Source organism: Papaver somniferum, chromosome 8, assembly GCF_003573695.1.
Source record: "Papaver somniferum cultivar HN1 chromosome 8, ASM357369v1, whole genome shotgun sequence".
NCBI lineage: Eukaryota > Viridiplantae > Streptophyta > Magnoliopsida > Ranunculales > Papaveraceae > Papaver > Papaver somniferum.
In genome coordinates this window covers 137,454,137-137,474,591 of record NC_039365.1, presented here as the reverse complement: position 1 = coordinate 137,474,591, position 20,455 = coordinate 137,454,137, and the positions used below count along the sequence as shown (strand labels likewise).

General features: G+C 36.0%; 1 protein-coding gene across 2 annotated transcripts; it reads left to right on the top strand.

The window, feature by feature from the left end:
- Positions 1–813: 813 nt before the first annotated feature.
- Positions 814–6,815, top strand: LOC113304401 (DNA polymerase epsilon subunit B-like). Of its 2 annotated transcripts, XM_026553505.1 has the most exons (12): positions 814–1,263; positions 1,347–1,500; positions 2,149–2,280; positions 2,393–2,470; positions 3,310–3,414; positions 3,508–3,588; positions 3,673–3,803; positions 3,891–3,985; positions 4,076–4,175; positions 4,968–5,082; positions 5,205–5,315; positions 5,897–6,815. In XM_026553505.1, exons 1-12 carry the CDS (start codon positions 923–925, stop codon positions 6,035–6,037), a joined length of 1,584 nt encoding a protein of 527 aa, XP_026409290.1. In that variant the 5' UTR covers positions 814–922; the 3' UTR covers positions 6,038–6,815. The 2 variants fall into 2 exon arrangements, with proteins under 2 accessions (XP_026409290.1, XP_026409291.1); XM_026553506.1 differs by lacking the exon at positions 5,897–6,815 and having other exon boundaries at positions 4,987–5,082; positions 5,205–5,310.
- The last annotated feature ends 13,640 nt before the right edge of the window (positions 6,816–20,455 follow it).

The following is a 20,455-nucleotide window of genomic DNA, read 5'->3' as shown; positions in this document are numbered from 1 at the left end:
TGGACGGAGTGAACAAATTACCTCGTTCGCCATCCCACTAGAGTTGCTCTTAGTCTAAGTCCTACGGGCTAGATTTGGCAGCTAAATTAGACAAAAAGCATTGCAGGTTTGAAAAAAAAAAGGTTGTCTATTTTTTAACACTACTTCTCTCTATATATATATCTCGCGTGTGAACTAGTAGCGAGATAGTTTCGCTGAATGGTTCAATGCAGAGAAAATCAACTTTACGTTGTTTGGTTCAGCGCAAATTGATTTATTTTTTGATCTGAAGGCTGAGATGGTGGCGTTGTTCCATTTAGCGCGGCCACAAGGAATGGTTAAGCTCATCTAGATGCTAGATTAGAATTGCCATAAGATTCAGGAGGTTATTCTAGCTTCCAATATGCTAGATTGGAAGCTAGAATAACCTCTTAAGTCATATGGTCATTCCAATCTATCATCTAGATACGCTGAATGGAACAGTGAAAAGTAGAATTAGGTTGCGTTGAATGGAACAACATAACATTTTTTTTATCTTCCACTGAACAGTTCAGCGCATAGTGGAATATTCCACTATGCGCTGAACTGTTCCGCAAAAATTTAAAATTTTGCTATGCTGAACCATTCGACGAAATCTCGCTGCTACTTCACATGCGAGATATATTTAGAGCCAGAAATAGTGTTAAACAACACACTTTGATAAAAAGTTGCATCCCTTCTTGTCTCGTAAAGACGGCCAAATCTAGACCATCGGACGAGTCTTACAAATATCTTTCCCTTGAGAAAAAGAAGAAAAAAAATATTCTTTTTTAATTTTTAGTAAAGAACACTGAACACTTCCATTTCCCGCCTATTATCAGTCCATTTAGGCCCTTTTCAGCCGTTTTCGCGCCCATATCAATTACGAGAGAAGAAGAAGAGAGATAGAGAGTGAGAAATAAAAATGGCGGTGGGAGCAACAAGGAAGAAAGTACTTCGAAAGTTTAAGTTAAGAGGCTACATCTTACAAACAGATGCCCTAGAAGAGATTTTATCATTTTTAACCCAATTTGAAGACGCTGAGGATGAAGCAATCAATGTCCTTCTCGACGAAATCAATAAAGAATCTCTCAACTCATCAGTTCTCGATAGAGATTCTGTTCATCGAGTCATCAGTCTTCTACATGAAGCTGAATCTGCTGTTGAAGCTAGCCCTAGTTCTAGCAATCGTTCCCATTTCAGAATTGTTGATTCCTTTATAATCCCTAAATTTTGTTACGATCCAATCAAGAAAACTTTCTACGAGTAAGTCTTATTTTACTGATTAGACTTCCAAAATAGGTTTATTTTACGATTGTGTAATTTTTTTCTTCGATTGCTAATTTTAGGCGTACTGGAAAGCTTCCAATACACGGTGAAGCTTCCTCTAAAGCTGCTTTATACAGAGATAGGTTTGAGTTGTTGCTTCAGAGGCTTTCTCGTGATCCTCATTTTGCAAAACCGGCTTTTGATTCTGAATTTAATAGCTCTGATAGCTGTGAGGTATAAATTAAAACACACATCAATTATTTGTGCTCTCCTTTTTTTTTTTTTTCTTCTTCTTTGTATCTGCTTTAAAATGTTGAATATAACACTTTCTTATAGTATGCTATTGGTATCACTGAGATACCCTGATGGGGAAAGAAGACCAATTGACAGAATCTGGAGGAAACACATGTTAACATGATATAGGTTTAGCTGTTTAGTCTCCACTAGATCAAAATGTAAAATAGAAATTGGCTTGAGTATGTTGATGATAACCAGATGGGGGACGCTTAGCAAAGGGCAGGACATAAATCGACTGTTGATTCTTGGAAAGTAGGGATCTGAGAGCTGAGGTGTTGTAGGATGCATTGATTCTTTGTTAGGCACTTAATTGGGAATCCAATCTTCTTTTTTGATTTTTTATGGATATGTTTTCCTTGACTTACCAAGTCTGGTTTTTAATACAACCCAAGCAAGAATGCATTATTAGATGTATATGAGAAGACGTGTCTCATGATAGAGCTGAAAGGACTTGTGTTGCAAGCACAAATAAGTGGTTGTCGCAATGATAATGATAGTATAAAAGAAATCTGCGCTCACACTACTGATAATTTTATCAACAGTCCCATTGTCATTGAGGTTGACGTCCAATAATTTGTGTTGCAGATTTCTCCAATTCAATCTCTGATTGGGCAGACGGGGAGGAGATGGATTATGGGTGTAATCTCCCAATTAGAAGATGGTCATTTCTACTTAGAAGATATGACTGCAGCTGTACCAGTTAACTTATCTAATGCAATATCCTTGACAAGTTCCATGCTTTTTAATAAGCCATCATAATGAAACCAGCTTTGTATTTTTGTTTAATTTAATTGTAATGCGAACTGTCATTTTCTTTAACATGTAACACAAGATCACAACAGGTTTTTTTGTGGAGAACACTGTAATTGTAGCTGAAGGAGAGCTGCTCCCAAGTGGTACCTTTCAGGTTCAATTCTATTCATGTCTCTAGTAACTACTGTGAGCATGGTGGATTTACTTTACAATTGTTTCCCAATCTAGTCGACGCCCACATTTCTAATTAATAACAATATGACTCTCACCTGGTTGCTTCTTTGCATCATTGAATAATTACGTGTAGCCTCTTTACTTAGTTTGGGTCTTGTGTCTGGTACTTTGGTTTTCTAGCTTTACTTGGTTGACAATATGGTTTAAAAAGGCGTTTGTGGGGCGCGCTTTTGGGCGCTTTTTTGCGCTTCAGGTCCTAGGCACTTCTAGAGCGCCGCTTTACGAATTGGTTTATATTAGAAAGTGAAAAGTCGACCTTTGAAGCCCAGTAGGGCCTTCTCACGTTTTCTAACTAAATACTAATAAACCTAATTTATAGGGCATGATGATCATGATGACGATGACTATCTACATGATGATATGAATGATGCAGAAATCCATGGCTAGTATTTTTAAATATCTCTTGGGTAGTATATGCAATATCAGTATGCCATATGCTTAGTTAGTCTATTTGTTCCTTTCATTATGTCTGAGCTTCTTAGTTTTCTTTTATTAGGTTGATAACTTCTTATTTATATATATTATTATATATTTCAAAAAGCTCGCTTTCGCTTTACGCTCTCGCAGCGCTTTACGCTTTGGTATGAGAGCGCTTCGCCCCACGCTTTCGTTTTTTAAAACCTTGGTTGACATACTAAAAAAAATTGGATATTACTATCTGCTTTGGTTTTTGAAATGAGTAACTGCCACATTTCTTTTCTGTCTCTCTTTTAACATCTCCACAAATTTGTAAACCTGTGATTTTGAAATGTATTGCAGGTCAATACATGTGGGTTTCCCCCATTGGAGGCCAGGGATGAATCATTCTCATTACTTGTAGGGCTAGACTTTTTTGGTTGTGGTGCAGTCCCAACAGAGGAAATGGTATGCTTCATCAGGTCTTTATATTTAGCCACTTCAGCATTTTTGATTTGGAGTAGCTGATAATAAGTTTGGTCCCAATTAAAATGGCAACAGCTTAGACTTTCAGAGTTGGAGAAGAAGGCTGTGAATGACATGTTTGTCATCTTTTCTGATATTTGGCTGGATGATGCAGAGGTAATTGAGCTCGTATTTAAGTTTACCTTGCAATTAATAGATCAGCTTATTGCTGGAGGCAGTAACATTGTTTTTTTTGTGAAGACTATGGAAAGACTAGCCATTGTACTGAATGGTTATGAGAATGAGGCGGTGGTTCCTTCCTTGTTTGTCTTTATGGGAAATTTCTGCTCTCGTCCATGTAACCTGGCTTTTAATGCTTTCTCAAGTCTCAGGTTAGAATTTATTGCGTAAAGGTTCCTTTCCAAAATGTTGATGTAAGATATCCTGTGGAAAAGCAATTGAACAAATTAGATATGCAGATCACAATTTGGAAAGCTGGGAGAAATGATTGGGGCTCATACCCGCTTAATGGAGCAAAGCCAGTTCCTTTTTATTCCAGGTCCGGAGGATGCAGGTAAATTGAATAAACACTTTTTTTTTTTTTTTTTTTTGAATTTTGTTCACGAATGTTTAGCTGCATCTTAGACACATTCCGTGTTTTCAGGTCCTTCAACGGTTTTGCCCAGGCCTGCGTTATCCAAGTATCTGACAGAGGAGCTTCAGAAGCATGTTCCCAACGCCATCTTTAAAAGTAACCCTTGCAGGTCAGACCTCTGTTTAATGATTCATTTCATATATGCCAGTTTATGACTTTTTTCTTTATTAAGTATATACAGTTATAGCTATGTAACCACATTTAGCGTGTTATCATTGTTTGATGTCACTTAGCATATCCTGCACTCCACATAGTAGTATATAATGCTGAAAATAAATTATAATATTCTAGATAAATTCCTATTTCATGGTGTAGAAGCTATTTAAGTTTTTCATGAAAAAAGTTACTTGTAGCAATTAAATTAGTTAATACATCCATAAAATTTTCAAATGATAATATCTCATCATTTCCCTCATTGGCCACTGACCAGTATAGAACTACAGAATATATACTTGCCACATTTATTATTTTATTTTATTTTAGGATCAAATTTGTTGGTGAAGATGGATGAATTTCAACCCCCACAAAATTAATTAGTTAAGAGCTTTTGTGGTTACCTTTTGCAATTAAACAATTTTGTGAAATTCAAAGATGAGATGCAAACTAATTAATGGAACATGCACTATTGGACATAGCACATGGATTGGTTGATGTGATGGGTCAAAATGTGGCAAATCTGTAGTAGTCTTTTGAAAGCATGGCGATTATGTAAGGAAATGAGTCCTGAAAGTTACTATAAGCAGTATAGTATGGTATAATTTGGTTTTACATGCCGAAGCGTTTCAGTTACTTCACTTTCGCAGTTCCTACTTCCTAAGTTTTAAAAAGACTGCATATTAACATATTGCTTGCAGTACAAAAACTGACATATATGAATTATTATTTTTCTCTGTGAACTCAGAATCAAGTTTTATACCCAGGAAATCGTCTTCTTCCGTCAAGACCTCCTTTATAAAATGCGCCGTTCCTGCCTGATTCCCCCTTCAACAGAAGAAACCAGTGATCCTTTTGAGCATGTGAGTTGAGTACAGTTTTGTTTTGTCTTGTTTTCTTTCTTTCTATTTCTTCCTTATCTTCTTTTCTTGTTATAAAAAGTAGCAAGATACTTGTCTTAAAGTAATAGGTGGGTGTATTGCAGCTTGTTGCAACCATAACTCATCAAAGCCATTTATGTCCCCTGCCTCTCACTGTTCAACCCATTATCTGGAATTATGATCATTGCCTCCGCCTATATCCAGCCCCGCATACGGTATCTTATTCGCCCTCCTCTCTTTAAGTCTTTCTATGTTTATCTGAACATGTGCAGTCAAACTATGAGGTCCTGCCAGTTTGTTTATTTAGTAGTATGTTGTTTGTTCTTAGAAGAGGAAACCTTATATCGTCTTAAGTGATTTAGACTTTTTGATGATTTTTTGCGTTGTTTTCTGATTTGGGGACCAATAACCGTCAAAATCAAGTACTATATCTCAAATACAATATCAACTCAACTTGCAGTCTAGCACAGAACCATCAACGAATACAATTTATTACTCCTTTGAAGGGTTCTTTCATGTCAAAGGCATTTGTTTCATCACGTGCATGTATGCCGTGCTTACACTAATAGGAAGTTGTATCAATCACTATCCTCTTTTCCATTGTTCATCATTTGGTCCACGATGAGAAACTAATACATAGAGGAGCGCATTTGGAGATAGTAAAAAGACCTTCAAACTTAAGCTTGTTATTGGATTTGAGATTTAGTTTCTCCAGTGCAACTTTTCTACGTGTTTAGTTTTCTGCCTCATTTTGCATTAGTACAACTGATCATTTTTTCATGCATCGGTTTTCCAGATAGTGTTGGGGGATAGAAGTGAACAGAAGACATTCGAATACACAGGCACAACATGTTTTAACACCGGTTCCTTCTCGAGTGACAGTACATTCGCAGCATACTTTCCTTGCACGAAGAAGGTTGAATTGTCAGCCCTGTAAATGATCTTACAGCAGATCTTTCTAGTGCTAATTGCAAAGTCAGCAGGTTTAGTGTAAAATTCGGATAATGAGAACGATCCAATTTTATGTGGATCTTCAGAGTTAGAATTTGGAGTGAACTTCACACTTACATGAACTGTAACATTTAATGTTGCCAAGATATGCAACTCAAATAATATGCATGCCAAGCATTTAACCCATTAATGTAACTGTGAAGGTTTAATTGTTTTGCCAGTCTTCTGCTTCGTTTACCCTCTTGCAGTTATTTTCCGGAATCATCATTAGATACCCATGATATGCTGCATGTGGAAGCCTTGTATCCTCCTAGATGGCAGCCATTTTTTACTTTATTTTGAGATAAAAGGTTGATATTTTATTAAAATGGAGGAGAGAAAATAAAATTACAGGAAAAAGAAGTCAATGCAACCTCCCCTCGATGAGGAACTCAAGCCTGCCAATAAAGGTCTCCACAACACCTTGCAGCAAAGTTTATTTCTCTAAAAATAGGCTTAAAGCTAATATCTTCAAATTGCGAATTGATTTTCTCCATAAGCCTGAATGGCACCTGCAAAAGCTGACACGCCTAATCTTCTTTCCCGGCTCCAAGCGACTGCCCATTCAAGATCAACAATTATTATAGTGTTATGTAATCACTAATTAATATACTTGGCTTAAATGTGAACATTTAATTAACTATCTTGGCTTAAAGTACTATATACATAGTACTGCATGGACGAACCACTAACTTAGAAATGAGAAAAAAGAAATGGGGTGAAAGAAGTTTTATTACTTCTTCTCAAGTTCTATTACATTACAAAGTGGGAGGACCACTCGGCTATTTATAGCCTCTAACCTTGAGTCGGTTAAAACAAGATAAGTACATGTGCCTTGTAAAATTAAAAATCTTCATAGTTAAGTAAATTCAAATGATCTTATCATTGAATGGTCAAAGGAGGTGTATACTGTCCGGAATTCTCTGGATTTTTTTTTTTTTGAATAAAGTGTAGAAATTTTATTACGAAGTATCAGGATCCAAAAGCCTGTTTAAAACTGTTTGGATATGAGAAACATCATGACTGAACTCTTCTACTAGGAGTTTATTTCTCCTTACTACTTTAGAAATGGAATCTGCTTCCGAATTAAGAGTCCTACGAACATAAGAAATCCTAGAGAAATTAAAAGAGATAAGCAACTGTTTAATCTCTTGAATAATCTTCCTATTCTCCCATCTAACTGGAAGAGCATTATTGTTGATCGAGTTGACTACAGTCTCAGCATCAGAGATGATGTGTACGCCGTCTAATTCCATTGCCTTTGCCCATTTAAGTCCTTCAAGTACAGCTCCACACTCTCCTGCTTCTGCATCAATTATTCCAGCTGCATAAGATCCAACCCAATGAAGGCACCAGCAGTATCATAACATACGATGCCAGAACCAGAATCGTTAGCGAGTTTATCAAATGAGTTGTCTATAAAGAACTTAAAGAGGGATGCTTCATTCAAAATATCCCGCAGGAAGTTGAGAGAGTTAGTAGTAATCTCAGTTGAAATAGGAGCACTAATTAAAGCATCATCTGAAGCCTCATGAGTCAATACACTATAACTAATCAACTGTCTTTGGATCCTCTCTGCAGTACGAATCGGGTTGAGAGATTTATCTTGAAAAACACAGTCACACCTCTCCTTCCATATTATCCAACTCCCTACCATTAACAGACTTCTCCAATTATTGACATCCTCATTCACTGCATTCTGAACATCTTGAAACCAAGATATAATCCATTCTGTAATCGATTGACACTGAGTAATGATTTGATCAATATTGACATTAAGAGCTCGCCATACTGCGTTAGCATGAGAACAGCTGATGAGAAGATGGAAAAGAGTTTCATTCTCTTGCTTGCAGATTTTCACAGTGTGTTTCAATGTCTTGCATTGCCTGAGATAATCTCACTCTTGTAGGAACTATATTCTTCAAACACTTCCATATGAAGAGTTTAACCCGATGAGGCAGCTTCATTTTCCAGAGCGCTTTCCAAACTGTTGTTGGAACTACATTAAGAGCAGCTTGATTTTTCACTCTTGGTTCAGTAAGTTTCTTGTAGGCAGACTTGAGTGAGAAAACTCCATCATTTGAAGAGTTCCACCTAATGATATCTTGTTCATCAATAGAAAGATGCATATTTTTAATTATGTCCACAATCTCTGGAGAAAAAAGAGTGCTGAGAAGAGGAATATTACAGTTATTTGAGTCTGGTAAAATCAACTCACTGACAAACACATATTGCAAGTGCGTTGGATGAAGTGGCTCTACTTTGATGTCCATGCCTATGATCCATCTATCAACCCATATTTTGGTTCCCTTGCCATTGTTGACTTCCATACTGTAATGTTGCTGAATCACAGAAAGACCCAATTCAATCCCCTTCCAAGTCCATGAAGAGTTACTTCTTTCTCCTTCAATATGTAGAAATTCCTCTTTCTTGAAGTACTTAGCTTTCAGTATTCTAGTTAACAAATGGTCAGAGTTTTGACAGATTCTCCATGCAATTTTAGTGAGTAATGCATGTTTTAGCATTTCCATATCTCTGAATCCCAATCCTCCCAAGTCCTTGGATATTTTTATGTTATTGATCGTATTTTATATAGTGGTAAATAGAGTTGTCGTTCACTCGAACTTGATGAGATTGAGTTTTAAGGTTGAATTAAAGAAAATAATAAAACTAGCAAAAATATAAAAAATATGAGTAACAAGATGGAGGGACACTGAGACTCAGGATTTCACCAAGCAACAATTTTATGTGGTTCAAATATCAATCCTAAACAGTAATAGCTCATAAAAATTCATTAACTCTAATTCATTGCCTAAAGTAGATTTCGAAAATAATGGATCTAAATCTAAAGCATGGGATATCAAAACATTTAAGAAAGCATAACCATCAATTGAAATGACAACCATTCAACAAAAACCATAAATCAATTAAATAACAGTGCAAATAGTCATAATAAAATTAATATAATTACCGCATTCATGAGATTTGGTTTCCTCCGTCGTCCCAGAAATGGGGTCTAGCTCCTCATGATAATACCAGAGACGATAATATGATTAAATAAATTTATTTTATTAATCACCATTGGAGTTCTCACAATAAACCGTACAATCTTTTTTCTAAAATAATAATAATTAGAAACAGTATAAAATAGAATTGAAAATATTAAACTCCAAATGAAATAACGCTCTTGGCTCCGGACTACCGGCCTCCCCAAATGTGCTCTCTAGCTCTCTATTTATACACACAAATACACATTACTCAAATATATTCTTCCATAACTCCAAAATATTCTTCTTTTTAATTAAAAATATCTTCAGAATTTTTCCTTCTCTTTATTCTATATATTTCTTTATTAAACTCATATCTTCTTTAATTCGCAGAATAAAATCTTCTAAGGATATCTTTCTTGTTTAATACAAGATAACTTCCCTTTTCTTCAAAACTTGATGTTTATAAGGCAAGAAGATATCCTTATCTTAAAGATAGTAAATCCTTTATCGTTGACACCAAATTCCCGCCTATTTTTCTTTTCAAATCAAGGAAGAAGATGGAGTCCCCTTAACCAGTGATGGGGTGCGATTAGCAGCTGGCTCCCTGGGGTGCCCCTTATCAGTTAGGTGCCCCTTATCCAAAATTGAGAGTCCGAATAACATGTGTCCTCCGGGTGCCTATACCAACTTTTCGAGCCGAATTTTCCAAAAATGTTTATTTTCCAAAAATACCTACAAATACATAAAACACCATAATAAGTAGAAAATCGAGTACCAACAATACTGAAAATTGAGGACAATTCAGTCACAAAAATGTGTCTATCAGTTATGTCAGCCAATTAAATTTAATCCTCTATTAGACTTGAATCCCCACCAAAATTTCCTTTGTAAAGTGTCAAGTTTCTTAATGAGAGTCTTAGGGATCTTAAATATGCTCATCTGGTACATTGGAACAACATTAAGCACAGCCTTGACCATTGTAGTTCTACCAGCTTGATGTAAATTAATACCTTGCCAATTTTCAAGTCTTCTTTCAAAAGCCAACTTAATATCTTCAAAAGCCTTCACTTTGGATTTACCAATAATTAGAGGAGACCCTAGATACTTCTCATTTTCCTTCATACATTGAACTCCCAATATATTTTTGAGAGTATTGCACACAGATGGATCCATGTTGTTACTGTAAAAACTGAGGATTTGTCAAAGTTTATGACCTGACCAGATTGTGAACTAAAATCCTTCAAAACTTGAAGTAGATTATTCACACTGGTTAAATTATCTTGAGTGAAAATGAGATAATCATCTGCAAAAAGAAGATGATTTATAGGTGGTGCTCCTCTAGCAATTGGAATTCCTTTGATAACTTTTGAGTTATAGGCTTCTAAAAGAGTTCTTGAAAACCATTCCATTGCAATAATGAAAAGATAAGGAGAAAGGGGATATCCTTGTCTAATTACCCTAGTATGAGAGAATTCTTCACAGGGAGAACCATTGAGCATGACAGACAATGAAGTAGTACTAATACATTCCTTGATAAGATGACACCAATCTTCAGAAAACCCAAAGCTTTGAAGTACTTTAAGAAGGAAAGACCATTGCAATCTATCAAATGCTTTAGACATATGAAGTTTTAAAGCTAACCAACCTCCTTCACCTTCTTTTATCTTCATGGAATTAATAACTTCATGAGCTATAATGGTGTTATCATTAATAAGTCTATCTGAGACATAAGCTGCCTGATATGGAGAGATGATTCTTTCCATTAATGGATTCATTCTAGATACCAGTATCTTAGAAATGATTTTGTAAGAAGTGTTACAAAGCCTAATAGGTCTGAAGTAGAAGGATAAGTAGGCTTATTCTTCTTTGAAATTAAAGATATGTATGTTTTGTTGAGCTTCTTAGGTAAGAACTTAGTGTCAAAAAAATTCTTCGCCATATCAGAAACATCACTACCAACTATACTCCATTGTGATTTGTATAAACCAGCTTGGAAACCTTCAGAACCAGGGGCAGACCAACTCTCCATGTTTTTGAGAACCTTGTGAATTTCTTCATTTGAAGGAGGCAAAAGAAGTAATCTATTTTCTTCTTCTGTGATTAAGGTAGGAATGTGAGCATAGTATTGTTCTTCAATGATAGTGTTTTGAGAAGTACTTATATCCTTAAAATGTTGTGAAAGCAAACCAGAAATATCTTCTCTAGAATGTAACCAATCACCACCATCTGTTTTTAAGGAATCAATGTTATTTCTAGCTCTCTTCCTCTTTGTTAAAGTATGGAAATACTTAGTATTGTAATCCATATCTTTTACAAAGTTATATCTAGACTTTTGCTTGTAGAACTCATGTTGTATTTTATGCCACTTATCCATCTCTTGACTGACTGAAAAAGCTTTTGAAGTATTTTTTGGTGAAAAAGGCAAAGCTTGCAATTCAGATAACTTTTGTTGCAATGTATTCACATTCTGATCAATGTTTACAAAATGGGTTTTATTCCATTTAGATAAAGTAATTCTTGTGAACTGAAGCCTTTTAATGAGCTTGTATCCTGGAGAGCCTTGAACTGATTTTTCCCAAGCCTTAGCAATTTCAGCTGCACAAGTTCTATCTTGAAGCCAAGTCTGAAAGAATTTAAAAGGCTTCCAAAGCTTTGGTTGGGAGTAGTCAGTCACTAACATAATATGGCAATGATCAATTCCATTCTGACTTAAATTAAGAAGTTTAGAGTCTTGAAAATGCAAGCTCCAAGCACCATTTGTGAGAGCCATATCTAATCTTGATCTCTTATTCCCAGTTCCCAAATTGTTATTGGACCAAGTATGCTCTATACCTATAAAACCCAAATCCTGTAATCCCACTTCCTGAATAATAGAATTAACAAGGCCATCACCTGACGAAGAAGATGGAGAAGAAGTATCTAGAATGCGGAAATTAAGATTCCCAAGAAGAACCCAAAGTTGAGAAATATTAAGACCAATATCTTTGATGAATTCCCATTGAGATTTCTTCTCAGTGTAGTCACAATAATACATATAAGAAAGAAGCAACTCTGGTTGACTAGGATCACATTGAACTGCAACATGAATCATATTGTCCTCACAACTAACAACATCACAAATAAAACCATTCTTCCACAAAAGGGCTAATCCTCCAGACAGTCCAATGGGTTGAAGAAATTTTATATTAGGGAATTTAAGTGGAGCTAATAAAGTTTTCATCTTGTCTTCATGAATTTTGGTTTCGCATAAAAAGATGATATCAGGGTCTTGAGTTCTAATTAAATCCCTAAGATGATCTCTAGTTGCAGGGGTATTGAGTCCTTGAACATTCCAGGAAATGACTTGCATGTTGTAAAGAGAGTTAAGCAGATGAATAATGTAAAACAATGTGAAAATTTTCCTAAAAAACCTTAAAGAAAATATGCATGAAAATTGTATGACTAACATAAGATTTGCATGGAAAAATTTAATGCAATTAGGGTATCTAATTGATGACTGATAATAGCTAATAAATGCAGAGAGAGTAACAAAAAAAAATTACGTGAGCAGAAAAGATTTAAATGTAGTATAAGAGTAAGAAAATCAAAGATGAAGGGAATATGTAATACCTGATCCCCCTTGAGTGACTGTGTCATCTGATTAACTCCAGTTGTGATTACTTGAGTATTTGTTGGGGCATTGATTGGAATCATAATGTTGCTGTGCGAGGAAGTCTCAGGAGCAGAAGGAACAGATGAAACAACTTCACCAGCTCTGTGACGTTTTCCAAGTCTGCTGTCTTCTTCTGACGGAATCTCTTCATCCTTAGGCAAAGATTCTAGATTGATAATTTCACCATCTTTTGGGGGGACGAACGCATTCGATTTGACAAATTTTTTCTGGATCTTTTTGATTGCTGGAGTTTTGATAGAAGCAGTAGAAGCCTCGTTGTTTGCAGATGCTATTGAAATATTTTTACGAATTTCAGTAATTTTTCCCACAAAATAGGGCTTCTCATGAGCTTTATTCAAAAATATTGCAGCATCCTTACAAACTCCTTTTGAATGATTAATAATATAACACTCAGTGCATATGCTCTTGGGTTGATGCTCAAATAAGTATTGCTGCTACTTAGTAACTCCTGCATTGGTAGAGCACTTCAATCCCCTTCTCAAAGGCATTGAAAGATCCACATTAACACAAACTTTCACTGTAACTCCACCAATAGGAACGGCATCCTTTGGTTCTATTGCTACAACTTCACCCATGACTTGTCCAATTTTGGTAAAATAAGTGACATTCATGTGCTCTGGAAATAAGTATTTGATCTGAATCTAAAAAAGCTGAAACCCCCAATGTTTCTCTGTGTAAACCATTGATGGAATGTAATCATGTATAACAAGAAGGTGCTTGTTAGTACTCCAGGGGCGTTAATCGATAACTCTATTGAGTAGCTCCCATTGACGGAACTTGAATATAAAAACATTTGGTTCCACCTCTATAATTCTTAGGTTTTCTAGAGTTAAAAATGGTCAAGTGAAGGTGATGCCTTTTTTCCAACATGTCATAAGACATACAAACTTCAATGATAATCTTACCAATAGCACTGGCTTCCCATTCATCTTTGTTTTCCTCTTCCTTACTATCATTTTTGATAACCACAAGTTCATTAACATCAACCAAATCCAAAGTAGCTTGCTTGAACTTGTTGACTAAATCAACAACTTGACTTGATTGAGCTTCCTCCATAACTTGATTCTTTTGATGAAAGTAGTTTACGCAACAAGAAAAATAATCCTCTCTGAGAAGATATATATGAAGAGGTTTTTTATTGAGTCTAGGATTATGAGAATATCCATAAATACATCTCTGGATGTATAATTGGATATGAATAATCTTGTTATTTAATTGCGGATTAATTATAGGTTGCGGAGTAAGGTAACAAAGATATTTCGAATCTAGTCTAGTTATGGTAGAATGAAAGCTGGAAACCGTGAAAGAAGACAGTAAAATAAGGTAACGGAATAACTGCATGCAGTTGACTCTAGAGTTTTTAAATTTTTTTTAAAAGTTTGGAAGGCGTGATGAGTTCTTATCTAGTTCTAATGAGTTGAAACCGATCCAAGACTTCTTCAACACATCACCATTATCAAAAGCAATGATTCCAATCCTGTTTAAGCCTTTAAGCAAAAGCTTGATACAATACTCAGCAAAAGATATAATCACAACAACAAAAGAGGCAAAAGCTATTAGAAAAAATCAGGATAACAATCACATGTAAGGGGAATCAGAGAAGGATTAAAAATCCATCAAACACAAGTAATGTTGAGTAAATAAAGAGATTACTAAAGAAAACAATGCAATAAGATTAATAATAAGATTAGATGATCATGAAAAAAAAACTTATGATTAGATTCTATAACTACCGTTAAGATTAATCATGCAGAAATTGAGAAAAAATTAAAAGCTGAGTTAACCCACCCCCTCCCCTCTCATGTAATGTGACGCCCCAATAATAGCCTTCTGATTTCTTTGAAACTCCAGAATTCTCTGGATTTTGCTCGAGTGAAAATGGTGGACCACACCATACAAGACTTGTTCACACAACACTCCCCTTGGGACCACCATTATAAGAACGTTTCCTCATTAAAACCTTGCCAGAAAAATTGGAATGCAAAAAAACTGGTCGAAGGAAAAAGAGTACAACTCTGGTAGCTTTAAAACGGCGTGGGTCTCCAAAACTTTCTCCCTCCTTCGTTGTGCCAGGAACATAGCTTGGGATAAAACCCGAATACGTGAAGCTTCTGAAATAACAGTGGTCTCCTCCATAAATTCTCCAGCTGTCAAAACTCTGTCAGGAAAACAATTTAGGAAAAACCTGAGCTTAAAGTGAAGGTGGTCGCCATCATGAAGTATTTTCTTTGACAAAACTGCGCTAGGAAAAACTACTTGGGACAAAAATCTGAGCGCCATGAAATACTTCTTCCGTTTAAAATTGCGTTAGGAAAACCACTTGGGACAAAACCTAAACGCCTGCGCCAGGAAAACCACTTGGGAAAAACCCTGAGCGCCTAAAACTCATAATAATTTTGATGCCAATGAAGATGTTTCCTCGTTAAAAACCTCGTCTGGAAAACCCCGTGGACAAAACTAGACCAGAGGAAAAGAGTACAATGGGTGTGACCCGATAATGGTGTTGGACATGCATATGCTGCATCGTTAAAACCTTGACAAGGAAACCCATTGGGAAAAAACCTTTGAAGGAAAAAGAGTACATCGCGTTTAAGTCCAGCCTATGATTCTAAGAGTTTACTCCCCCTGAAGCGTGACTTCTTAAAGCGATTGGTGATGCAAATATTATATAGCCTTCAGAAAACTTCTTTACCATTTGCAGTTTATGGAGGATTGACTGCAGGTCTTGCGCCGAGTGCACCACTAGTAATGTACACCTCGCATTAAAATCATCCATCATTGCACACCAAATTTAGTTTTTCCGCTTTAACTTCAGGCATAACAATGAAAGGGCTATTGTAAACTCATAAATACCGTAGAATCAATTTCAGCCTCTAAAAGTGTAACATGCAAAACAAAAGTTAGAAAAACAAGATAATGCATGCATTAAATATGTAAATGGTACTTCTGGACCATAAAGTATTATTAATACGTACGTAACAGATGGATCACTTTTCCACTCTACGGGATCCAAACTAATGGTTCTAATTTAGAAGCACGATAAGTATTATGAGTATCAAAACTAGATACTCTGGTATGTACAAACAAGTTTTATTATGCTAGCATGTCCTCGAACTTCAGGTCGAGCAAATATTTCAATTTCAGCGAGATCTCAAAATTTAGGTCAAGCGTGGATTTTAGCGCTATCAAGGGATTTTCAAGAAGCCAAAGATGATATCATCGATTTATCCGGATTTTAACCTTAAAGTAATAACATAAAGCACATACAAGGATTGTTAACAAACTTCCCCTTTTCGAAGTAGTGATTATGACCTAATTTCAAGCCTGACGTAGTTCACAAAGTCAGGTGGTTTCCTGAGTCAGAAACTCGAATCCTTCAAGGATTCAATTACTAGTCATAACAAGATGCAATATGAGTCCTTCAGGGACTACCACGCTAAAATGCATCTACATAGGAGAATGCTTTTAGTTTTAAAGAACCAACCCTGGGGTTCAACAGGAAATCCTTTAAATCGCACCTTGAGCGATTATATTAATCTCTTTGCGCATCATTTCAAACACCAACATTTAATATTCATGCCTCATAATTTTACGGTGTGAGTCGGATCTGAACTTTTGCGCATTTTCGAGAGATTCCATCCTCTACCTTAGTTTGAGGGATCAAATTATATGCCTACCAATCACAATGTCGATGTTCCTCTGTAAAGGGGTACGAAACCACTATTGTAAATAGATAATCGACAATTATATGGATCCCACACAGTTCTCTAATGCATGCATACTCAACAAAATTTTCACAGACTAGTACCAGTGCCACTTCAGGGGCATTATCATCTTCTCATTTTTAATGAGGTATAAACTTAGAGAATGTGGATCATTCCGATAGTCTCCACGAGAATTTCTTCAAGATCACTACATATTATAAAAGCAATTGGATTCTCTTTTGTGAGGCATATATGAGGCATTCATTCAGGCCTCAAGCGTGTCTTAACACACGGCTTGGTCATTGTGAGATGCATGATTTAACCTGCTGAGAAAACTTCCCGTGTATGCATCCTCAAGCAAGTGACCATCAATATTTTCCCAGAGCTTCTGCAGTTATTTGTTTTAATCACGAGTAATCTCCAACACCTCAATTACATCCAATATCTTGGTGTGAGAAAATAAATGAGATGTTTCACACCAATTCTAGTGGCTGCCATACTTTCTTTGATCGGGATAAAAATTTAATCAGATAACCTATTTGATTTCCGACATCTCTTACTGCAAACTTTAGGTGATGCCTGTCATATCCATGACTTCAAAGGAAATCCCTTAAATTTGTCGACATAATACGTGCTATCTTCAGACGACAGTCTTTCTCCCCCTGGTTAAGGCGGGAGAACCCTTTTAGGTTATCAACATAATTCTCACCAACTTCTTGTGGTGACATTTCTCCCCCTGATTAAAATGGGAGAACCTTAAAGGTTATTAACCTTACTCACGCCAACTTCTGGTGGCATCTTAGTCTTCCTGATCATGGCGGAAATATTAGTATCTCATTTCTGGAAACTTCTGATTCCATAATTGCCTGGTTTTCAAAGGAAATTCTGCTCATAATAGTTTTTGGGTTTTAATTTAACTACACAAAAAGTACCCAAAAACATCTGCAGGCTCGACAAGAGACGAGACATTTCACGCCGTTCCTTTTTTACGGCTTACTTCCTCCCCCTAATAGCGGGAATACGATCTCATCTTCAATAAGACATTACCAGAACGTGGTTTTAAATGCCTTATGAATCGAAACCAAAATATATAGATAGGTGACGCTATGGACCAAACACATAAATTGTAAGGTTGCTTCGCAAGACATAATTGATGGTAAATAGTTGGTCGAGCAATAAACTAAAGATGCTTAAACAAAGGACTCAACTATACCGAGTTGAGTACGCACATGTGCAATTTTGTGCTCGACATAACACCAACTGAGGCAAAGCATCAGAAGCCTGTAAATTTACCACCAATATAAATGGACTTAATTGGAAAGTCCAAAAATGGATGCGCAACCACAGTATTTGCACAAACAGTTTGGAAATTACGTGTTAATATAAACAAGAGACCATATTTTAGATGCGTCTTGCAATACAGTAAAGTATTGAAAAATGTCCACAGTGTAGGATCCCTACAAATGCCACCATAAACTCTCTGCAGGAATGTGGGTGATTCAATGAGTTACCATAATGCAATTGTTAATGCTAATTAAAGGGATAGGTGTCTCAAGGAACGACCAACATAATTTACATCTTTATCCGACAGAAGCTTCAGGTTCTGTAAAAGATGTCTATGAGAATTTTGTATTGTGTACTCATCTTGGTAGAACTTGGGTGTCCAAATCTATCATGCCGAAGCATGAAAATTCAAATTCATTAAACTTCTGGTTAATGACAATGTGAGATTCGAAAGTTCGAATCCTAATATGGCACACCCTACAAAAGAGAGCATTAAGCTTCTCTGTAATGTGCTTCTGGCACAAAACATATGAAGTAATAAAATACTCCATAAAATGCTCATTCTTCATTTCAAGGAGGTAGTTACGCCTAATATTTTCAAAATAGATTCTTCAGGACTCTAAAATAATATAAGGCGTCAATAGTAGTAACTTTTATACCACCAGAATGATACACGCTCTTCCGGAGCCATCTATCACATTATTCGAACCTGAAATGACATTTCACATTTCCCAAAACTTCTACAAGGTTATAAAAATGGTTCGGAAATTTGTGTATATTGTTCCCTTGTCTTTGAGACCAATATCTCCATTGTATATTAAATATGGATAAATTATTTTAGGAATCCATATCCGTTAGTATAGATAGACGAGAGAAAGATAGTAGAGCCATCAACAAAAACATTTGGTAAATATGGGTTACTTCGGGAACCCAAAATTTTATGGCGTATTCCTGGAAACCATAGACCACTTCTAAAGCCTAATATGGATTACTACAGGAAACCACAAATTACATGTTGGACTGCTTCTGGAGTCGCCAACGTCTCATGGACTGCTTCAGGAATCCATTATTTCCAAAACAAGTAAATAAAATAAACAAAATATAAACATATATGGTACTAAAAGAAACAACAAATCTCCATTTTCGTCACCTTCAGGGTCGACGAAATATCAATTTCCAAGTGTGCACATGGATATAGTCTTTATGGGAAAAATAGTCTCAATATCAGTTAAAGGTCACTTCAGGGACCACTGATAGAAACCGGTCGGGTAGCGGAGCGCGCCTTTTGTATCGATCCATACCATGCCACATGATATTCCAACTTCTGGTGGAATTATTTCAAAATTTAAGGAGATTATCAAAGTTGAGAAAATCAAATATATGCCATCCCTAAATAGGAGGCAATTTCTCGCTCAACCGGTATTAAACTGTTAGTACCACAATAAATAGAAAGAGAATTGTTAAAATTCGACAACTTTAGTTCTCACCATTTCCTTTCTTATCGGTGACCCCACTTAAGCTTACCAAAAATTATTAGTATTTGGTTCTGTTTCCACTGCAAGCTTGATTCAGGTACCACGTACAAATAGAGAAGCCAATAATCGACTCTATGTGGTTACTGCTAGTGACTACAACTTTCCACTTGCCTTTTGATAATTCCTTGCTTAGTTGATTGATTCCTTCCATGTAACAAGTACAAATTAAAGGCAATTAAAACTCAAAATTATAAACATCAGTGAAAACAGAATGAGCAAAAAGGGAGAAGGGATTTTTCTTTCTCTCTCAGCGAGATAAAAGAACTTCACACGTATATTATTGGTGAAGTAAGTATCTCTTCTTTGATGGGTTTAACAATCGGAGACATGTTTCGGTCATATTCGTTCTTCACCAGATTCCTTCCAACAAATACAACGAACGAACCGATAACCCAATACTCATTAACGAGCAATTCGTGCTGATAACGTGTTATGCAATCACTACTTAATGAACTCTTCTGCACTGAAAGGATTTGCAAGATTCTCTCTTTTCTCCGAATTTCCTGGAGAAACCAAAAAATGGCGATCACCTCTGATGAACTCAGCCTTCTACTCGTTTTGATCCTGGTGATCAAATCACTGTAGAAGTGTGCTATTCTGAACTTCTCCATTGTCCAAGGACGGATCTTTGATCCTTCCCCTTGGGGTCGGGATTTATTGGATGGTACAGTTTCATTAACCATTTTTATTTTATATTTTTTACTGTTTTTCAATTTTATTCATGTCCTCTTCTTCGACGATACTCCTTAAATCAAAATCGTTTGAGCTCTCTTGGATTACTAAGGAAAAAGAAGAATTCTTAAGGTTTTGGAGAGATTCAAAGGAGTTAATAATTGGATTTTGGTACCTGAGGATGCTTTTAATTGGATTCATGAGGTAACTTTGGAAGCCATCAATTCGTTATCTGGCAAACCACTTAAATGGACTCGTAGATTTGATCAGGTTGTTTTACTGATTGAGATGCAATCAAACAGTTATGGGTATTTCCTTAAAGTTTCCAGTTTTGATCCGGAAAACGATACAAGACAAAGATTTGTTTGTATCTCGTCAGGTGTTGAAGGTGCAAATTGGAATTCCTTTTGGGCTTCGATGTTTCCATCTAAAATTCAAAATAAGGATTTCATCATGGGGGAGACTGAGTTTCCAGAGCTGGAGGACAATACTAATTATTGGCAGATG